This window comes from Somniosus microcephalus, chromosome 23 (assembly GCF_052327205.1).
Source record: "Somniosus microcephalus isolate GS21.2 chromosome 23, FLI_Smic_1.0, whole genome shotgun sequence".
Taxonomy (NCBI): Eukaryota; Metazoa; Chordata; class Chondrichthyes; order Squaliformes; family Somniosidae; genus Somniosus; species Somniosus microcephalus.
Window position 1 is genome coordinate 53262839 of NC_141009.1, and position 23682 is coordinate 53286520.

Genomic DNA, 23682 nt, shown 5'->3' on the forward strand with positions numbered 1-23682 from the left:
GGCCAGGTCCGAAGTCACAGACTGCGCAGCGCTTGCTGCCGAAGCGGACAAGATTTTCGCGGTGATGCAGCAGTACTGTGCTGCCACGAGGTGCCCATCCCCCACGGACACCGCCCCAGCTCCTCAACCTTCAGGGCTGTGCTTCTACCACGCGCGGTTTGGCGCGAAAGCCAGATGTTGCCGCCCTCCCTGCAGCTTCTCTCCCAAAAAAAACTGCAACCCCGGCAAAAGAAGAACAGGTCTGATGGGTGCCCCGCGGCTGCGACGGCAATCGGAAATGCTGGCAAGCTGCTGTTCATCACCGATTCCATCTCTGGTCGGCGATTCCTATGCGACACCGGCGCACAGTGCAGCATTCTACCCGCGTCCACTATCGATGTACAAGCTGGGAGGCACGGCCTCTCCCTCGAAGCGGCTAATGGCGGAGCTATTCGGACTTTCTGCAAACGGCGGGTCCAAGTGAGCTTTGGCGGCCAGCGATTTGTTTGGGAATTTGTTACGGCCAGGCTTTCACAAGCCATCCTCGCGCAGATTTCCTATGCGCCAACGGCCTCCTGTTCGATGTGTGGAACCAGCGGCTGATCAACGCGGCCACGTTTCACTCTATTCCTTGCCACCGTTGTAACACCATGTCGCGCTCCGTCTCCTGCGCTTTCCCAACTCCGGATGAGCTCGCTCGCCTGCGAAGTGAATTTCCAGACCTGACCAGACCTACGTTCTCCTCTACGGCCACGAAACATGGTGCGGAACACCACATCACCACCACCGGCCCCCCGGTCCACGCGCGGGCCCGGCGCCTCGAACCCGGCAAGCTGGGGATTCTTCGCCGGTCGAATAGTCCCTGGTCTTCACCTCTCCACATAGCACCGAAACCTGGCGGCGGATGGCGGCCATGCAGCGACTATCGGCGACTTAACGACGCTACCATGCCTGATCGATACCCGATCCCCCACATTCAGGATTTCTCTGCCCATCTGGCAGGGAACACCGTGTTTTCCAAGGTGGATCTTGTCCGAGGCTACCCCCAGGTCCCGGTACACGCGCAGGACGTGCAGAAGACCGCAGTCATCACCCCATTCGGCCTTTTTGAATTTTTGAGGACGCCTTTTGGGTTGAAGAACGCCGCCCAGGCCTTCCAGCACCTCATGGACTCCGTGCTGCAGGACCTCAAGTTCCTTTTCGTCTACTTAGACGACATCCTCGTGGCCAGTCGAAATAAGGAGGAACACATCGTGCACCTACGCACCCTCTTTCGACGCCTCAGCCAACACGGCCTGATTCTCAACCCGGCCAAGTGTCAGTTTGGTCTGCCCCACATTGATTTCCTGGGACATCGCATTACATCGGAGGGAGCGGTGCCTTTGCAAGCGAAGGTAGAGGCGGTGGCATCCTTTCCGCGCCCGCAGAACATCAAGGCCCTGCAGGAGTTCCTCGGAATGGGAAATTTTTATCACCATTTCGTGCCTAAGGCAGCTCTGCTCATGCAGCCCCTGTACGAGGCCCTCAAGGGCAAGTCTGGCAAGTATCCGGTAAGCTGGACGGTCGACATGGACCGGGTGTTCGATGACACAAAACGCGCCCTAGCCAATGTGACCATGCTGGCGCACCCGCTGCCAGGTGCCACCATCGCCCTCACCACCGACGCGTCAGACCACTCCATCGGCGCAGTGCAGGAACAGTGGGGAAATGGAACGTGGCAACCGCTGGCGTTCTTCAGCCGTCAACTACGGTGAAACGAACGAGCGTACAGTACCTTCGACCGGGAGTTGCTGGCTCTTTTTCTGGCCATCCACCATTTCCGGTTCCTGTTGGAAGGACGTCCTTTCACTGCTTTTGTGGATCATAAGCCACTAACATTCACTATGGCCAAGACTGCCGAACCGTGGTCAGCCCAACGACGTCCGTTAACGTTTATCTCCGAATTCACTACTGATATTCAGTACGTGGCCGGTAAAGACAACCTGGTGGCAGATTGCCTCTCCCGCGCGACCGTTCAGGCAGTCCAGCTCGGCATCGACTATGCCCTCATGGATGCGGATCAAGCCTCGGATCCAGAGGTGCAGGCTTACTGAACCGACATCTCTAGCCTCCAGTTGGCCGATGTCCCATTCCATTCCGCAGGCACCACGCTGCTTTGTGACGTCTCTGTACGAGACCCTCGCCCTATCGTGCTGGTTGCCTGGCGCTGCAAAGTATTTGACGCCATTCACGGGTTATCACACCCCGGAATGAAGGCCTCTCAGAGGCTGATGTCATCCAAGTTCGTCTGGCGGGACATGCATAAAGATGTCCGCGACTGGGCCAACACCTGCGTGGTCTGCCAGAGGGCCAAGGTTCAGCGCCACAGCAAAGCTCCATTGGCCAACTTTGCAGTTCCGGAACGACGGTTCGGCCACGTGCATGTGGACCTGGTGGGGCCACTTCCACCTTCCCATGGGTTTACACATATCCTAACGATGGTAGACCGCACCACTAGATGGCCAGAGGCAGTTCCCTTGTCATCCACCACTTCGGCAGACGTAGCCAGGGCGTTCATCTCCTCTTGGGTCGCCCGTTTCGGGGTACCCACGGACATCTCTTCTGACCGTGGACCGCAGTTTACTTCTGAGCTCCGGAACGCGGTGGCTCAGGGGCTCGGCATCAAGCTACATCGCACCACAGCCTACCATCCACAGGCGAACGGCCTGTGCGAACAATTTCACAGGTCGCTAAAAGCTGCACTGAGGGCCAGCCTCCAAGGCGCTGGATGGGCAGACAAGCTACCATGGGTCCTGTTGGGTCTTCGCACGGCACCCAAGGAAGATCTTCGCTCGTCCTCTGCAGAGCTAGTCTATGGTCAGCCGCTACGAGTGCCAGGGGACTTTCTTCCAACGCCAACAGAACCATGGTCCGCATCCGACCAACTCCTCAGCCACCAGGAGGCAGCCAGGTGCTTTGCACCAGTACCTACATCACGTCACGGCTTTCGGAGCTCCCACGTCCCAGCAGAGCTGAAGAATGCCGAATGTGTGTTCATCCGTCACGACGCTCATCGGGATCCGCTCAAGGCCCCTTACACGGGTCCTTTCCGTGTGCTAGAGCCGGGAGACAAAACTTTCTCAGTGGATATCGGAGGTAAACCGGACCACATTTCGGTTGACCGGTTGAAGCCGGCACACTTGGACCCTGACCGCCCTATGGAGACCACACAGCCGCCAAAACGTGGTCGACCGCCCACAGTCACCATGCCAGATCAAGCGCAACCACCCGCCAGCCCGCCCGCCGTCCAGCAGCTTCCACTTCAGGTGTACAGAAGTCACTCTGACAGGGTTGTCAGGCCTCCTCGCCGTTTGACTTTTTCCTGTTAAAGACAATTCTGGGGGGAGGCGCATGTGGCAGAGCCACTAAGGGACTCGGATCAATTGTATATAATTCCCTTTAACAATGTGTTAGCTACAGCCTGAATCTGTATCTTTGTATATACAGTTGGCATGTACAGAGCGCGGTCCCTTTAAGAGCACGGGCAAATGCGATGACGTCACACCGTTCATCACGTGATCCCCCAACGGCAGGAAAAACGTGATGACGTCATGACGCCAGCCACGGGACCACCCAAGCCATCCTTGTGGAGCCTCCGAACTGATAAGACCTGTATTCGTAGTTCTCTTGCATTTGTTTGTTAAACTCAGTTCGTTTTACATTAAACATCTTTTGATTGATCGCCTGAGTCGACCTCAGTCTCTTGATAGGAACTGGACATTCCTACAAAGGCAGATTATTATTTGAATGGCAATAGATTGGGAGAAGGGGGAAGTGCAAAGAGACCTGGGTGTTCTTGTGCACCAGTCACTGAAGGTAAGCATGCAGGTGCAGCAGGCGGTTAAGAAGGCAAATGGTATGTTGGCCTTCATAGCAAGAGGGTTCGAGTACAGGAACAAGGATGTCTTGCTGCAGTTGTACAGGGCCTTGGTGAGACCGCACCTTGAGTATTGTGTGCAGTTTTGGTCGCCTTATCTGAGGAAGGACGTTCTTGCCATGGAGGGAGTGCAGCGAAGATTCACCAGGCTAATACCTGGGATGGCAGGAATGACGTACGAGGAGAGATTGGGTCAATTGGACTTGTACTCACTGGAGTTTAGAAGATTGAGAGGGGATCTCATCGAAACCTATAAAATTCTGTCAGGCCTGGACAGACTAGATGCAGGAAGGATGTTCCCGATGGCCGGGAGTCCAGAACTAGGGGTCATAGTCTAAGGATAAGGGGTAAGCCATTTAGGACAGAGATGAGGAGGAATTTCTTCACCCAGAGAGTGGTGAACCTGTGGGATTCTCTACCACAGAAGGCAGTAGAGGCCAATTCATTAAATATATTCAAGAAGGAGTTGGATATATTTCTTAAGGCTAAAGGGATCAAGGGATATGGGGAGAAGGCAGGAACAGGGTACTGAATTTGGATGATCAGCCATGATCTCATTGAATGGCGGAGCAGGCTCGAGGGGCCAAATGGCCTACTCCTACTCCTATCTTCAATGTTTCTATTTCTGTGTTGCATTACTAGTATTTGACAAATTATTTCATGCTTCATATTTCCATCAAATTGTAAATAAATATTTTAGTCCCTTTAGCCTGTACAAACTGCGGCTGGTGTTAAGATAGGCTGCCATTTTCTAAGATAATGGTGTTGTATTGTAAGATTTTGATTAATTTAGTGCACAGGTCACTGAAAAATAAGGCAATTGGCAATCCTATGGGTCATGCATCTGGGCGAGTACAGTTTATGGAAAAGGTACAACTTTCCAGATTGTAGGGCACAAGGTCCACCTCGGGGAATTGCGATGAAATCAGAGAGATTATCCCACGCAACCTAAAATGCAATCCCTCCCCAAAACAATCTTCAGGCTTTGAAAAGAATACAAGCTTGGTGTCACCTAGTTAATGCTTCTTGATTTACCTCATCTTCTCCTACACTTTTCAACTTAGGAGGCATCTTGCTCTAGGAGCCTTGCCTGTTCACCCAAGTTTCTCAATAAAAAAAAATAAAAGTACTAATTACACTTATGTTAGGACACAGTTGGACAGCCAATTCAATATAAGTAGTTTATTCAATTGTAAGTGATATTTCATTAGTTGTTAACAATCAGAATTCTGTAATTGGACAAATAACCAAGCTATGAGTTCCACTTTTAAGTTCCCCCTCAATCCAATGCCATATTCCCCAAGGTACAACAACCATATTTCTTGGGAAACTGTTATCAAGATTCAGCTCACGAGATCCAATTCTTACCTTTCAATTTGCTGCTTTTGTTTTGATAGGACAGACAGTATTCTGGTTCTTTTACTTTCATTTGACTAGTCTTCTTTAATAAGGCAAGAATGTCCAACCTATAGTGGCCATGACATAATGCATGGCACTTGTAGAGCAGCAGTCATGCATCCTCCCCTGCAGCAATGCTGCCGCTTCATGTTTTAATCAACTCAGATGCACTGGACTGACAGCCCTGCACCACTTAGATGTTGAAAGCAGGTTTTTATAGATGCTTTTAATGTTCTACCCTTTAATATAGAGAACAAAAAGATCAGACATGATCGGAGATGGTTTAGAGTATTTTAGGAATTTCTGACCTGCAAGTATGTTGAATACTCCCCATGTATAACTCTGTGGTAATTTACGTAAACGGATCCATTGAACAGAAAAGGGCGATTTATAAAGTTACATGTTCAGCGACTCAGTGCGGGATTATTTTCTTAATAACGGGACCGCTGGCAAACGCGGGGACCGCTGGTGCATGAAGCAGAGGCCAGCCCCTTCCCCAGAGGCAAGACACAGGGAAAATGAAGTTGGAAGCGTAACATCAAGCACACTCAATGGCCGGCTCCAGGCAGTCTGCGGACAGAACATCTGGCCACCCGCTCAGAGAGAGAAACAACGACAAAGGGAAGAGTGAGAGAGAGCGAGAGCGACAGAGTGAGAGTGAGAAAGTAAGAGACACAGAGTGAGCAAGAGAGTTATTAATAGTAACTTTCTGAAGGGAATTGGCTATATACTTGAAAAGGAAAATATTGCAGGGCTAGGAGGAAAGAGAGAGAATGAAAAAAAGACTTGCATTTCTATAGCGCCTTTCACGACCACTGGACGTCTCAAAGCGCTTTACAGCCAATGAAGTACTTTTGGAGTGTAGTCACTATTGTAATGTGGGAAACGCGGCAGCCATTTTGCACACAGCAAACTCCCACTAACAGTAATGTGATAAAAAGAATGAAAGAGTGAGGGAGAGAGAGAGAATGAGAGAGGGGGGAATGAATTCTCACCAAATACCTAGAATCATGACACCAACAATCCTTGTGTTGAACATTTTACCGCACGATGAGAGAAACAAAAGCAAACCATCAGCAACTTCAAAAAAAAATGCACTGATTCAAAATAAACATGCTTTGTCCCCATTCTCGGAGCACAGTGCCAGGAAATGTGTGATGTCCCAAGTTCCGGTTACCGTCTTGTCATATGACAACAAATCAGCGATCTGACTGCGCAGCAACCTGAAGAGACTTTAGATTCTTTTCAAACATTCCCTGGTCATTCATCGATGCAAACTTTTTGAAAACTGTACATTCAGTATTATTCCATCAAAGCAGTACAACCTCCCACCTGTCCAGGTGACCATTTCATTCCCCTTTCCAGCTGCACGACCCATGTCATTTATACTGCTTCTCCAACCAATCCACTTCCACCAGTGAATCACTCAATCAATTCAGTTGGATCGGGCCATACCGTCTGCACCCCCTAATTCAACATAACCAAAACTATTTTACAGCATAGAAGGAGGCAATTCAGGCCATCGTGTCTTAGCCAGCACTTTGCTGGAGCAATCCAAAACTAATCCCACCGGCCTGCTCTCCCCCCATAACCCTGTAGCTTCATCTGCTTAATTTGAATTTGCTTAGAGTCACAGCACAGAAAGAGGCCCATCGCGTCCGTGCCAGCCATCAAGCCCTGTCTAATCTAATCCCATTTTCCAGCATTTGGTCCATAGCCTTGTATGCTATGGTATTTCAAGTGCTCATCCAAATGCTTCTTGAATGTTGTGAGGGTTCCTGCCTCTACCACCCTTTCAGGCAGTGAGTTCCACATTCCAACCACCCTCTGGGTGAAAAAGTTCTTCCTCAAATCCCCTCTAAACCTCCTGCCCCTTACCTTGAATCTATGCCCCCTTGTTATTGACCCCTCTACTAAGGGGAAAAGTTCCTTACTATCTACCCTATCTATGCCCCTCATAATTTTGTACACCTCAATCAGGTCCCCCCTCAGCCTTCTCTGCTCCAAGGAAAACAACCCCAGCCTGTCCAGTCTTTCTTCATAGCTGAAGCGCTCCAGCCCAGGTAACATCCTAGTAAATCTCCTCTGCACCCTCTCCAAAGCAATCACATCCTTCCTATAGTGTGGTGACCAGAACTGCACACAGTACTCCAGCTGTGGCCTTACCAGCGTTTTGTACAGCTCCATCATAACTTCCCTGCTCTTATATTCTATGCCTCGGCTAATGAAGGCAAGTATCCCATATGCCTTTTTAACCACCTTATCCACCTGTTCTGCTGCCTTCAGGGATCTATGTACATGCACACCAAGGTCCCTCTGATCCTCTGTCTTTCCTAGGGTCCTACCATTTATTGTGTATTCCCTTGCCTTGTTAGTCCGTCCAAAATGCATCACCTCACACTTTTCAGGGTTAAATTCCATTTGCCACTGTTCCGCCCATCTAACCTTAATTTGAATTGAAGTCGTGCAAAAAATAGCTCCTGTGCTATTTTGTTCAAATTGTGTAATTCGAATTACTGGACCATTCAGATTCTTTTCTGAGTAGAAAGCAACTTTGAGTTGGACTGTGGGAATTTGGGAAGATCATTTTCTTAGTGTTTACCAAAACCAACTTGTGTCTTTACCTCAACAAACGTGGCAGGAATCACACACAAACATTGGGGGGGGGGGGGGGGGGGAGGGAACTTTTTCAGCTAATACTCTGCCTATAAAGGACATTGCATATGCCCAACGTACCTAATTAGTTCCCTTCTCAGACATCGTTAGATACAGCATGTGCCAGTTTCAAGTGGACATTGGGCAGAGGAATATAATTCTGAAAGAGGCACAATTCAGTCCTATAGTAATCTGGGATGTAATGTTTAAGTTATCCACCAGATGGAGCCAAATATTAAGGGATCACATTCACCAGTATTTAAGGTAATGGGTCATGTATTCAATGTCCTGGTACACCAGTTTATACGGTAATGTGGTATTGCATTATGGGTACGACTCAGAGGTTCATCCTCCATCTTGGCTCGTGCAGTAAGAATTATGTGCCTAGCTTCCAGCTTGTAAGGGATATGTTCCTCTGCTACACCGTGTAAATAAACAGTTGGGTTTGTTCCTAATATCTCGCTTCTCTCAGTTTCTGACCTTACCACTCGGATATCACAAGTCCCATACACAGATCCTTCTCTTCCTCTTCACCAAATGCACAACAGTCTAATCAGAAGATGCTTTCCACAAGAGCTTAGTTTCAGTTGAATGAAGGCAAAGTTCACCCATTCTCTTTAGCTAGAGGGAAACCAATCACGCTTATTTACAGATGGAGTTACTAGTCTTGCTGAGCACGGCGGGCAAGTTCTGCCTCAGTTTGTATGCAACCGAGGACCTGTAAAAGGGAGAAACTGATAAGCTAGCGAGAAAAACTGAAGTGAAGGGAGGGGGAGGAAGTACAAAGAAACAAAGGAAATACTTCAGATGCCCAATGGCATCTCCCACCCATGCCTCTGCCAGTTTACCTAAACAATCTTTCAAATGCTACCCATGTGGGGACCTTCGCTTTTCCCCACAAAGGCCACAGGTGAAAGCAGAAAGGCTGAATCAGTATGAGGATTGGGCAGGGACTTGATGAGGGACCTTTGATCTTGAAGATGCTTCCCTGGAAGTTGCATCCCTGTTCAGTTGAGTGGTGAAGAGTGCTGCGGGCAAGGAGCTCAAGTCAAAGACCCGATATCGCCTTTGATTGGCAGCCCGGCTTCATTTTCTTTGACTTTTTGGAGGCATCTCATAAAAAGGTCAGCACCGGAATTAAATGTCAACTGACAGATGGAAGCGTTTCGCCACCCAGCGAGGAAGGTTCATCCTTTATATTAAAAAAAATTAACTTCTTCCTCACCACAAACAGTTACTTAAAAAAAAAAAAACAGTATGCTGGAATGATGCAAAGCACTCCTATCCCTTGCATGAGTGGGTAGTTAGTGAGAGTGGCAAAAGGTGCAACAGGCAGCGGGAAAATAAATGCAGAGAGAAAGCAAAACATAAAGCAGAGTGGAGATGCAGGGAGAAAGACGCTGTGGTTGCCTGCTCCAACTGCCAGAACTGTGAAGTATTTTGCCCTACAAGAGCTGGGCAGAGATTTTCCAGTGTATAATGTGCTCAGTGTGCTTGTGGGTGCAGTGATATAGATAGTCATTCAGAGAAGTGGGTGTGGATTGGACATTAAACCCACAGAAGAGTGTGTATTAAAAATTATTGACACCTTATCTTTCTGTGGAATACCACCCTGGAGGCACTTTTTCTGTATTCTAGAGCATAATAGATCTTCTGTGTGCTGGGACTCTCCGAGGATTGCAGTAGAATTTCTGCACCAAAATAGAGAGTTTATTCAGAGAGAATGCAGTCAACAAAAATCTGTAGGAGCACAGCACATTCCTCAAACTGTAATTAATGGCTTACTGACTTCACAATCAGGACGCGTGTAGCGAGCGGCAAATTGACCCAATGATCCAGCGTTTAGGTGGGCTATTTGGACAGTTTTTTTTTTAAAGGAGCGCAAGAGGAAGTGCTGTGAAATTAAAAACAAGATTTAATGCATATGGACCAGCAAAACCTCCACACACTGCAGTTTCAGAGTGCTTGCAGTCGGACGAAGCCACACGTGATAGAAACTCTTAAACTGCACCTCTGCAGTATAACTGCGCAGTTCTCACTTTGCTCCTCCTGTCCAAATCGTTCATATCTAGAGAAAGAACATACTAATGTGCAACTGAAGTGTAAAATTACAATCAAAAAACACATTAGAACTCCCTTAACGTCGCGATACAGTTCCCAAGAAACCAGGTAGGTCGCAGGTTCAATCCCTGGTGCGCGCTGATTTGGCTGATCATCCGCAACATCAACTTGTATTTATATAGCGCCTTCAATGTAGTAAAACATCCCAATGTGTTTCACAGGAGCGTTATAAAACAAAATTTGACAGCGAGCCACATAAGGAGATATTAGGGCAGATGGCCAAAAACTTGGTCAAAGAGATAAGTTTTAAGGAGCGTCTTAAAGGAGGAAAGAGAGGTAGCGAGGCGCAGAGGTATGGGAGGGAATTCCAGAGCTTACGGCCTTGGCAGCTGAAGGCACGGCCACCAATGCTTGAGCGATTAAAATCAAGAATGCTCAAGAGGCCAGAATTGGAGGAACGCAGATATCTCAGAGGGTTGTGGGGCTGGAGGAGATTTCAGAGATAGGGAGGGGCGAGGCCACGGAGGTAGGGGGGCTAATATTCACAATCAAGACAAAGAAAGAACTTGTAATTATATAGGGTTATTCATGACCTTAGGACGTCCCAAAGCACTTCATAGTCAATGAAGTACTTCTGAAGTGTAGTCACCGCTGTAATGTAGGAAATGTGGCAGCCAATTTGCGCACAGAAAGCTCTCACAAACAGCAATGAAATAAATGACCAGATCATCTGTTTTTAGGTGTTAGTTGAGGGATAAATATTGGCCAGGACACCAGAGAGAAAAACAACACCTCCAACTGTTAATCACACCCTCAGTACTGCACTGAAGTGTCAACGTAGATTATGTGGTCAAGTCTCTGGCGTGGGATTTGAACCCACAACCTTTTGACTTGGAGGCGAGTGTGCTACCAACTGAGCCAAGGCGGACATTAAGGATCAAACATGAAAAATGGCCACTTGGTTAAAGTACCAGAGACTTGTTGGTGTCCATATAACTGCATCAAAGCATCAGGGAATGTGGAAATGGGAGGGGGGACTGAAAGAAAAGGCTGACTTCTTTATTATATTCACTGGTAGGTTTGTTTGTTCAAACACTTCAGTAAGTTGCACTTATTCTTTGGCACAAGTCCACATGCAGATGCCATTACCATCGCCCAGAAAACTGGGAAATTTTGATAACTTCTTGGGTAACTCAATCATTTTCACATCAGATTCACTTACAGTCTACTTCACGACAATTCAAAGCTGCTTTCTGTGCTGAAAAACAAACCATACAATAATTTGAATTCAGCAACGGAAATAACATGGCGTAGTGGAAGATTATTGCTGAAACTAAATCAGATCATTTGAATCAAGTTACTTTGAATTAAACGCAGAATGTACGAGGATTTCTGATGTCAGATGTCGTCATCCAAGCCTTCGTTAACTCTCTGGGTTTCCTTACCCTCCTTACAGAATAGCGTCTCAACTCTACTCACTGTCTCTCCAACACTGAGGTTGTGTAGTGACGACGTGAGAAAAGTCTGGAGACCAATCCATTTTCCTTCAACTGTACAGAACCTTGGTTAGATCCCATCTGGAATACTGCATTCAGTTTTGGGCAGCCTCACCTCAAGGAGGATATATTACCTTTGGAGGGGGTGCAGCGTAGATTCACCAGAATGATAGCGGGCCTTAGAAGATTAAATTATAAGGATAGGTCGCATGTACCTGGCTTATATTCCCTTGAATATAGAAGACTGAGGGGTGATCTGATCGAGGTGTTTAAAATGTTAAAAGGATTCAATAGGGTAGGTACAGTGTAACTATTTCCTCTGATGGAGGAATCAAGAATAAGTGGACATAATCTTAAAAAGAGAGCTCGACCATTCAGCAGTGAAATCAGGAAGCACTTTTTCCACATGAAGGATAGTGGAACTATGGAACTATCTCCCCAAAAGGCTGTAGATGCTGGGACAATTGAAGCTTTCAAGAGCAAGATCAACAGATTTTTGTTGGGTAAGGGTAGCGAGGGATATGGAGCCAAGGCGGATAAGTGGCACCGAGGTGCAGAACAGCCATGATCTAACTGAATGGCGGAGCTGGCCCAAGGGGCCGAATGGCCCACTCCTGTCCCTACGACCTAATACAGAAAACTTTTGATTTACCGGCACCTAAATAACCGGAAATCTCGGTTAACCGGCAAAATTCAGGAGTAGGTTCAGGTAACTTTTATTACTTGCCTTCCTCCATTTGTTGCTGTGCAAGGGTGTGGCTGCAGCTGTTGCTAAGCTACAGAGATGCTTGCAACTTGTGGCCATTGTTCTGAAGCTAAGCAACAGGGTTTGTTGCTTTATACGGAGCTCTCAGCTCCGTATCTTTTACTACAGCTTTCGGTTATCCGGAATTTTTGATGAACCGGCACCACGTCGGTCCCGTCCGTGCCAGATAAAAAAAAGTTTCCTGTACAGCTTGCTGGTACATTTAATGCGCCTTGCACAAATTAGCGTTACAAATGCAAACCATGGAGTTCTGACACTTCGGTACAGTCACAAAAATGGGACCGACCTTGGGAAACTCGGATGAATCTGGAGGCTGGTAAGACTGGTTTGGATGATCACATGCGGGCTGGTACGGGTAAATGCAGCCTCTGGATTCTGAATGCAAGTGTTGCAACGGGAAAGCAAAACCCAGGAAGTGAAACCAGAAACCTTAAATCTGAAGGTAAAGGATTCTGAACCGAGAGCTCAGATTAAAAAAATCTGGAGACTCAACAGATGATCCAACTGGCCCATCGGTGGCCGTTCTCAGCGCACCCTCCCTCTGATCCTCAGACCTTCGGAGCAGCAACGTAAAAAGAGCGTTGCATGACAAGCACAGAGGTATTTTATGTAACACAAACAAAACACCGGTTCTGACGAAAACCCGAGACAATTAACGCCACATTCTTCTCTTCACAGATGCGGAGTGTTTCCAGCATTTTCTGTTTTTATTTCAGGTGTTTTATTTCAGTTCTTCGGGAGCTGTGCGCAGTAGATGACAGATGGTGGTTGCACTGCATACGAGTAGGAGGTTTCACTATATTAAGTTAACTTTACGAGACTAGACCCGGACGCAGGCTTTTGTCCCATTGCCCTCTCAATATTAAAAGATTAAAGTTAAAATGAATCACTGATTACCATAATGTCATTTTTGTTTAGTTGTACTGAGCTTTGAAACATTTCTGTAAATGCTGACAACGCTGGTTTGGGACAGCAAGTGCCTGACCGCAAGAGTGAGCTGAATTAACAATGTTAGAGAGTGACAATCATTGAATCTCCCGCGATAAATGACCATCTCGTGTGGTGTTAATTCAGCCTCACCACATTACTTGGCTCAGGAATACCACTAGTGTCGCCTTTACATTGCGTGCAGAATCGTTGCAGGTAGAAGAGCATCTGGTCACCTTGTGGCACTCCACTGTTTGGCATTTCTGTAGCTAAGATTGTGGGAAACATCTGTGTGTACTGCTCCCAATATTTACATTGTTCAAACCGGCTCCCTTATCCTGACGGCACAATCTACAAGAATCTTTTAAAGTGAGGTCGATGATGTGGTTTGAAGAAAGAACTTGAATTTATATAGCGTGTTTCATAAATCGCAGGATGTCCCAAAGCGCTTTACAGCCAATGATGTACATTTGAAGTGTAGTCACTGTTGTAATGTAGGAAAACATCACTAAAACAGATTATCCAGTCATTATCACATTGCTGTTTGTGGGAGCTTGCTGTGTGCAAATTGGCTGCCACATTTCCCTACATTACAACAGTGACTACACTCCAAAAAGTACTGCATTGGCTGTAATACTTTGGGACATCCTGAGGTTGTGAAAGGTGCTATATAAATGCAAGTTATTTCTTGCTTTTAATGCAAAAACACACTGCTGCCCTCGACAGCTGAGCTCAACACTCAGCCCAGGTGTTGGCAGAGAGAGCGAGTGCCACTGAAGGCCCCCCACTTATTTTGGTGCTCGGGCTCCGCTGTCGTTGGTAGTCAGGCAATAACCAGCCCCGAGGTGGCTCTCTGTGCTGCACTGCTGGCTGATTAGCTACCTTACATAGCTGCTGCCCAAGTCTAGTCTGCCGGCAGTGGCAACTCTGCTGGGTAAATGACGGTTCTTCCAGCTCGATCGACACTCGCTGCTTAAAACAAAACGATCAGCAATGAAAAGAGGATGAAAATAAGCGAAGTGGTTCATCAGAAACCTCAAACCGTCTGACACAACATTCCAAAATGGACACAGACACAGCTTGAAGTAATGTGTCACACCTTTGTCACACTTAAGATTGGCTCAAATGAAGGAGATCAAAAGGCCACTGCCGCTAGTCAATCATTGTTTGAAAAAAAAAATTTCACTTAAACTCATGCTTAGAATCCCATCAAAACACCATTATGGAATCAACACAGCAGCATATAGTAACAGCATCAGGAAGAATATTAAATCAGGCACTGCACAATTTCACTAAAAGCCACATCCTAGATACTTTGCATTCAATAGAGAGCCAAGATTTCCACAGCATAATCGCCACAACATAATCAAATTTCTTTGCACTGATATCCCCTGTTATACGATGCCTTCAATCAAATCAGCCAGGCCTTCCAATCAATCACTATCTGCTGTGTGCGAGGGCCAACATCGGACAAGGACAGAATCAGGTGTGGTGCCCACTGTACTGGAATCGCCTTCTTCTGATGTTACTGGACAGTCTCATCCAAATAGGAAAGATCATCCAGGCGAGGTGCTGGAGGGCAACCCTCCCCACCCGTGGGATTAAATTCTGTGCCCCAGCACAATCCAACACCTTCCAGAAAAGAGCAGAGAATACTGGAGAGTGGACAATCCCCCACTAAGAACCATCAATAACCTTCAACAGATGAGCCCATCAGACCTAATGAAGCATGATTGCAAGTACGTTAAACAAACACCAATTCTTCATTTTTGCCCAAAATACCAAATTAATCTAGACATTTGCAAGACTGAATTTTCTGTGCACAAAGCATTCAAGCATGATGGGGCAGCCCAGAATTTCTTACAGCATGATAAATTCAATGGTTACCAGCCAGATTTAATTCCTGCGAGGTGTATTAGCACTGAGCAAACTTTCAGTCTTCACTTAAGTCGCTAAACGATCATCTAGTGATCGCTGTTACGTTACATCACTGCCACCGAGTGCATCCAGAATCTGGGCAGCACTGTAATATAAGCAGAGCGAGCTCTCTGTGCATGTGGCAGCAGAGAGACTAGCCGTCAACTAGAGGCAAACCAACCCTGTATAGGACACCAATGCGGGAATTGAATGTCACACAACTGCAACTCTTCAACAGCTGCATGTGCAGCACTGTGAATGGGGCGAATTCGAGAGCTGCAGCATATTGTGAAACTACTTATCAGTATAATGAAATTATTTAATATCAATACAAAATTAGCGAGCAAACATTCCATGTATACCGCACAAAAGTAAGCACCCATGTTACTCACACATTATTAATCTTTGGGAAAAGGAGTGGCAGGTACTAGTAGGCTACGGACCACTTGGACCAAATGGCCTATTTCTGTGCTGTAAATTCTTTAAGTATTTCCTTCCAAGTAGCTCCCACCACAACCTCTTACAAAATGAAAATGTTCAAATTGATTCTACTTGAACACATCTTCGCTCGTGCACAAGTGCCCTCTCTCCCCCCACCCACCAAACACCAATACTCTCCCTTCCAGTCCCTTTCCTTCCTGAAGACATTGACTCCTCAATGGGTGTGGTCACACCGGTTTTGGCCATCCTCTATTACCTAGCCACCAATCCACTCTTTATCCATGAGCTTTAACAGGCCATTTGATCGCATACTCTTGCCAGCGAGGGCTGCTGTGCAGCCAACAAGAACAGGAATGTTGATTGTCCCCTCCAGAAATCAGGGGCACCGAGGGCAACTGTAATGTCCACATAGCCACCACAGCAGAGCTAGGGGATTGAATCTGAAGAGACCTTCCTGCTCAGCAGGCTGAACTACACACTGTATAAACTCACTGAACTATCAGGGCATTCTGCACATGTTTGATAATTCCATAACTGTAACAGATCTCCGGGAAGGCTGGTAACCAGAGGACACAGATTTAAGATAATTGGCAAAATATCCAGGAGGATAAGGATGAAAATTCTTTTTTTATACAGCAAATTGTTACAATCTAGAATGCACTGCCTGAAAGGGTGGTGGAAGCAGATTCAATAATAACTTTTAAAAGGGAATTGCAGGGCTATGGGAAAAGAGCAGGGCAGTGAGACTAATTGGATAACTCCTTCAAAGAGCCAGCACAGGCACGATTTGCCGAATGGCCTCCTTCTGTGCTGTATGATTCTAGAAGGTGGAGCTCTACTCACATAAAATGGGTTTGGTTCCTGCAGCATGCATTTTGCAGGAACAAGGACCCTTGAATAAATGGCAAAAAATAAACATTCCCACACAATCAGTACAAGAGAAAAATACCAAATGCTACAAACAGACAACAGCTCCGTCAGCATCTGAAAGGAGGAGACTGGTTATCATTGATTCTGAAGCATCTCCACCTGACGCAAACACCTTCGCTATTTTCAGATGCTGACGGGCCAGCTTTTGCAGCGTTTTTCCAGGGGGTTTTGAAAGGAAAGACACATCGCAGCACGAGTGTGTAAATTGGGGCAATTGCGAATCCCACTGGTGGAGCTGCAGAATTATCCGTAATAACACCGACATCAGGTGTTTGTGAAACAGACAGAGCAATAAAATCCAACCTGTTGATTTTTCCACATCCTCCGACAAGCTCCTCAACACGGTGCCTTGTACATGCTAACCATCAACTGCAGCTTGATAAGGAGGAATGTGCAAGAGGTTTTGCTCTGGCTAGTATCAAAGACACTGATCACAATAAAAGTGCAAGACTGTAAACTGTATCATTCTATTTCACGTGTTCCCATTGCATCCTGTTTATTAAAATATAATTTTAAAAGTTTAGAAAGAACTCCTGGCCTAACTGGGGAAAAAATATAACAGTACAAAATATGTTACCAGATTCAAGTCACGTGTATGTAAAGCGTAAATTTTTTTGCTGTGTAATGAAGGTGTTTTACAGGGTGGAGCATTCTTTTCAACAACAACTTGCACTTGTACACAAAGTTGTGGGTTCAAGTCCCACTCTGGAGACTTGAGCACAAAATCTAGGCTGACACGCCAGTGCAGCGCTGAGGGAGTGCTGCACTGTCGAAGGTGCCGTCTTTCGGATGTGACATTAAACCAAGGCCCCGTCTGCTCTCTCGGGTAGTTGTAAACGATCCCACGGCACTATTCGAAGAACAGGGGCATTCTCCCCGGTGTCCTGGCCAATAGTTACCCCTCAACCAACATCACTAAAAACAGGTTATCTGGTCATTTAACATAGAAACATAGAAGATAGGAGCAGGAGTAGGCCATTCGGCCCCTGGAGCCTGCTCCGCCATTTAATGAGATCATGGCTGATCATCCAAATTCAGTACCCTGTCCCTGCCTTCTCCCCATATCCCTTTAGCCTTAAGAAATATATCTAACTCCTTCTTGAATATATTTAATAAGTTGGCCTCAACTGCCTTCTGTGCTAGAGAATTCCACAGGTTCACCACTCTCTGGGTGAAGAAATTCCTGCTCATCTCAGTCCAAAATGGCTTACCCCTTATCCTTAGACTGTGACCCCTGGTTCTGGACTCCCCGGCCATCGGGAACATCCTTCCTGCATCTAGTCCTGTTAGAATTTTATAAGTTTCAATGAGATCCCCTCTCATTCTTCTAAACTCTAGCGAATATAAGCCTAATCGACCCAATCTCTCTTCATACGTCATTCCTGCCATCCCAGGTATCAGTCTGGTGAATCTTCGCTGCACTCCCTCCATGGCAAGAACATCCTTCCTCAGATAAGGCGACCAAAACTGCACACAATACTCAAGGTGTGGTCTCACCAAGGCCCTGTACAACTGCAGCAAGACATCCTTGCTCCTGTACTCGAATCCTCTCGCTATGAAGGCCAACATACCATTTGCCTTCTTAACCGCCTGCTGCACCTGCATGCTTACCATTTATCTCATTGCTGCTCGTAGAAGTTAACTGCGCACAAATTGGCTGCCATGTTTCCGACATTATAACAGTGACTACACTTCAAAAGTGTTACATTGGCTGTAAAGCGCTTTGGGACATCGTGAGGTCTTGGAAGGCGCTATATAAATGCAAGCTCTTTTTTTGTATCGTGCTTTTACCAGGGAAATTCTGTTGTGGTGGAAAGCTCGGTCACCAGTAGTGGAGCACAGAGGGTGAGGAGGAAGGAGAAAGACTGCACTCTAGAGCGAAGACAGCAGGGTGAAGGGTGCGAGCTTGGACACAAGGCTGGAGGAGGTTGCAGAGGTAAAGGGAGGAAAGGCTGCGGAAGAAATTGGAACTGTGAAGGACAAAGATTTTAAAATAAATAGTGTGTGGGGGAGGGGTGACGGAAAGGAGCCAACGGAGGTTGCCAAGGACAGGTGTTGCTAGGCAAGCTGGACTTAGTACAGCATGACATACTGGCAGTAGCGTTTGGGATGAGTTAGGATTATTTGTATTAGCTTCTATATCAGGATCTCCGAAACAGCCTGTACAATAAAAAACAATGTTGATTCTTCCACGTCATCACAAATTGCTTAAACAATATATATATAATATATAATCAGTCCAATTACAATTGTTCAGTCAGGTGACAAGACTGTTTTGAGGGCTTTCAGAATGAAATAGATAAACTTATTAGGTGCAAAATGCAAAGCCATTGCATTTCTTCTTGGACGCGATTCTCAACTGAAGACGACATTAATAGGATTCCAAAAAGGTTTGCTGAGAAAACAATAATTTTTTTAGTAAAACAGCACAACATATATGCTTCTTTAATAACAGAAAATGCTGGAAAAACTCAGCAGGCCAGGCAACATCCTTGGAGAGAAATCAGAGTCGACGTTTCGGGTCGAAACCCTTCGTCAGGACTGAAAAAACACAGGAAATTAAACAAACTAAAAGGCCAGTTTGGGGGCTGGGAAATGGGGATGAAAGAACAAAAGAGAAGTGAAGAGACATTAAGAGGTATTCAAAACCAGACGAGATGGTGATAGGACTAGTGGAGACAAAAGACGGCTCTAGATTAGGTGTGAAATGCGCTGGCAGAATGGGAGACAGCTGCCATGTGGGAGAGAGAAAAAGGGGGAAGGGCCAAAACAAAGGTGTGGATAAAAAATATATAAAATGTAATGGGGGCCGAGGTTATGATCTGAAATTGTTGAACTCGATATTGAGTCCGGAAGGCTGTAAAGTGCCTAATTGGAAGATGAGGTGCTGTTCCTCGAGCTTACGCTGAGCTTCCGTGGAACAATGCAAGAGGCCGAGGACGGTGAGGTCTGAGTGGGAATGGAGCGGTGAATTAAAATGACAGGCGACCGGAAGCTCGGGGTCACCCTAACGGACTGAACGGAGGTGTTCCGCAAAGCGGTCACCCAATCTGCGTTTGGTCTCCCCATTTGGCAGCTGTCTCATTCTGCCAGCGCATTTCACACCTAATCTAGAGCCGTGCTCAAGTCTCAAGTGGGGCTTGAACCCACAACCTTCTGAGTAAGAGGTGAGAGTTCTTCCAACTGAGCCACAGCTGACATAAGGTTCTAACTATAACGTGGTATAAGTCACAAGACAACTGCAAACGAGAGTACACTAGCAATTTAAAATGCACTTAATTACCATAATGTGCATTGATCCTTGCTGTAAATCCACTGTTAACCTGCAGTGTATAGACTGATATGGCTGTTCAGAAAAAGTGAACAGGAGACATGCACATAAATAGTATATACCAAAGAGCAAATAACTTGTGTTCCAATACAATGGGGGAAAAATTCAGTCTCGCCCTGTTTGGGGCGCCATTATCGGCCGTGCGCAAAGTTTAGCGCCTGGCACTAATTAGCGCCTCTGACAGCAAACTTGGAGGTGATTGGAGCGCTAAATCAGGCGCTTCACACCTGTCTTAAGGCGCAAAGGCCAAGGAGCGAGGCGCTACCTCAGAGCGCTGGCGAAGCAAGGAAGGGCAAATCAAAATAAACCTGAAAAGTGCTGCTCAGTACTCAAAACTCCTTCACACAGCGTTGAATCTCTCCAGAAGTCTCTCTCTCTCTCTGAATGCGTGGTGCAAAAATGTCACCAACAAAAAAAGGCAGGAAGCGGTCGCCTTTAAATAGCACTCCCCCAGTCCCTTTCTGACAGCATAATGCTCCCCTCAACCTGTCGTTGCTAGCGGCAGGCGGTAAGGCAGGGGGCGCCACTCAATTTCCGGTCCGGGGCGCTGCGCACTCGACTGACGTCACAATCTGCCGGCGCAGGAGATCGTGGCGGTAGTGTTTAGCGCTGCCGCAAAATGTCTAGTTAATTTCGCGAGCGGCGCAAACATCGCCGTGCCCGGGTGCTAGTTGCTTTGCGCCCCATTAGCGCCCTCTTAAGGTGCTAACGGGAGGCGCAAACAACTGAATTTTCCCCCTAATATGCTCAGATATTTTATTGCTCCTGTCCAGTATTATTGCTGGGGGGCTGATGTATGCAGGCTGCACTACCACCCCCCCCCCCGCCCCCAATCCCCATCCCATCTCCCATGTTTAGTAAGGATATTTCAGTGTGATTTATGCTGGAATCTGTATCAATAACTAATTAAGCCACAATCTCTCTTATCTTTTCCCCCTCCCAATTTCCAAAGATAAAATACTGAAATTTTCGACATACACTATCATGAGTCAGACCCGCTGACCAACAGCTTTTACTATCTTCACGTCCTGAAAAATACTTAGGAACTGCCCTTATTGCCAAACTAAATTTCCTTCTCTGATGCAATTTGGCAATGCTTAGGACAGATCTGGTAAGAACAATTTATATAAGCACAGACCAGGCTGGCCCAATACAGGTTTAACTCGCTATCCACTGGTATATAGATTCAGCACTTGTCTGATGAAACCTTATTGTAAAACTGAGAAGCAATTAATACCAAAGTCTAGGGGAAGACTGCAGAATCCTTAAGAGCACCTGTGACCCTGTGTCACTGGTATAGGTCCAGTTACTAGTCCATCACTGGCTGATAGGCAGACGTGCTCAAACATGTACTATTAATTATTATTTATGATATGGTAGCCAGATCTGACCATTGAAATTCCGTTTATTTATTTTTTTAAAGTTGAGGACGATTTGCAAATGCATTCTTAGCATTCCCAAGCTTTGCATCCATCGAACACATACAATTATGCTGAACAAGGTATCCGAGTGCGTAGTAAAAAAAAAACTGTATGTTACTCCTGGCTCTGCCACAATGTAACTAACGGTAGCTGAATATTTTGCCTTTTCCAGGCCCGATAGACAGCCGGAAACTTCGGGTCAGTGCAAATAATAAGAACTCCTGCATCAGGATTTCAATCAAACCATCGAGCCCCTGAGAGATTGTCCATCCTGTCATAACAAAGCTCCCCCAATCCTCTGAGACCAGCGATATTAAAGAAGAAATAATCATGAAAGCTTCTCCCGGCAGCGGGTGCAGAGTGCGAGGCTGCAGCCGGCGGAATGAATGTGCCTCCCTCCCCACTTCTTGCTTTGTGTGGCTGGCAAGTCACTCACTCACTCACTCACCGGGCTCCGGCGCTTCAGGGTGATGTTCTTCCACAGGAGGAGATGCAGCTGGTGCAAGAAGCCCATGGCTGCGGGCGGACGGACTGGCTGGGCTGGAGACAGAGAGAGACAGCAAGGATACCGGCGGCTCCCCTTCTTACACTCGGCGTCCTGTGACAGACAGTGGCGGCTCCCCCAGCCCGCACCCCAACATCACCATCAGCACCAACACCGCCCGCTCCGGGGGTAAAGACACAGCTCGGGCTCGGCTCAGCGCAACGTCAGCGCAAACCCGCCGGCAGCTGGAGCGCTACTGGCGCGCGCGCGCCCTCGATCCGCGTCCCCGCCCCGCGCGCACCCCCCATCCCGCTCCGTGCTCGTGCACGGCTCCCCGTCAGACCGACGTTCGCGCAGAGCCACAGGCTCCGGCTCTCCCAGTCTCGCTGCTGAATTTTAAAAAAATTGAATGCATTTTATATATTCTATGGAAACATATAATATATGTGTCAACGTGTATTTATATTATATATATATATGTGTTTCTATAATTATGTGTTTCTATGTATGTGTTTCTATATGTGTGTTTCTATTTGTGTATGTGTATTTCTGTGTATGTGTTTCTATGTATGTGTGTTTCTATGTATGTGTTTCTATTTGTGTATGTGTATTTCTGTGTATGTGTTTCTATGTGTGTGTTTCTATGTATGTGTGTTTCTATGTATGTGTTTCTATTTGTGTATGTGTATTTCTATGTGTATGTTTGTGTTTCTGTGTGTGTTTCTATATGTGTGTTTCTATGTATGTGTGTTTCTATGTATGTGTGTTTCTATGTGTGTGTTTCTATTTGTGTATGTTTCTATGTGTGTTTCTATGTATGTGTTTCTATTTGTGTATGTGTATTTCTATGTGTATGTTTGTGTTTCTGTGTGTGTTTCTATGTGTGTGTTTCTATTTGTGTATGTTTCTATGTGTTTCTATATGTGTGTTTCTATGTGTATGTGTTTCTATGTGTGTGTTTTTATGTGTGTTTATATGTTTGTGTGTTTCTATATGTGCGTTTCTATATGTATGTTTCTATGTGTGTATTTCTATGTATGTGTGTGTATATGTGTTTGTTTATGTATATGTGGGTTTATTATATTTATATATATATATTTGTATATATGTGTTTGTTTATTTATATATAGATATACGTGTGTGTTTTTATTATATATATATATATATACACACACGTTATTATGTACATACATTTTCTGTCAGCTGTGGCTCAGTGGGCAGCACCCTCGTCTCTGAGTCAGAAGGTTGTGGGTTCTAAGTCCCACTCCAGAGACTTGAGCACATAAAACTAGGCTGACACTCCAGTGCAGTGTTGAGTGAGTGCTGCACTGTCGGAGGTGCTGTTTTTCGGATGCGACGGTAAACTGAGGCCCCGCCTGCTCTCTCAGGTGGACGTAATAGATCCCATGGCACTATTTCGAAGAAGAGCAGGGGAGTTATCCCCGGTGTCCTGGCCAATATTTATCTCTCAATCAGCATAACAAAAACAGATTATCTGGTCGTTATCACATTGCTGTTTGTGGGAGCTTGCTGTGTGCAAATTGGCTGCTGCGTTTCCTACCTTACAACAGTGACTACACTTCAAAAAGTACTTCATAGGCAGTTTAAGGTTTTGGGATTGAGGCCATTCTTCAGAATGCAACCTAAAGCAACCAGGTTAAACCCATATTTTCTCCCTTTCAGATACTGATCGGCAACTCATTTGTTGTGTTTTTCTAGAATTTTCCATTTTTCTCTCCGATTTCTACCATTTGCAGTTTTTCTATTTATCTCTCTGGAGAGCATGAGCTCATTGCTTGGGTACAGTTCTAGCAGTGCCAGACATATTCTAATACCTCGTACAAGTGGCCACTGTGAGTGTCAGCATTGGTACCAGTGTGGGCGGCACAGTCATTAACACTTGGCATTGCCTCAATTGAGATTGGTTCATTGCTAGCATTTGCCAGCCTTTCCAGCCACT

General features: G+C 46.3%; 1 protein-coding gene across 1 annotated transcript in view; it reads right to left on the reverse strand.

The window, feature by feature from the left end:
- abca2 (ATP-binding cassette, sub-family A (ABC1), member 2) overlaps nt 1–21993 on the reverse strand; it is a 603170-nt gene extending 581177 nt beyond the window's left edge. Inside the window, exon 1 of the mRNA XM_085965847.1 lies at nt 21687–21993. Within this exon, the coding sequence (XP_085821973.1) occupies nt 21687–21752 (66 nt within the window). The 5' untranslated portion in view covers nt 21753–21993. The remainder of the gene's footprint in view (nt 1–21686) is intronic.
- Between the last annotated feature and the right edge of the window lie 1689 nt (nt 21994–23682).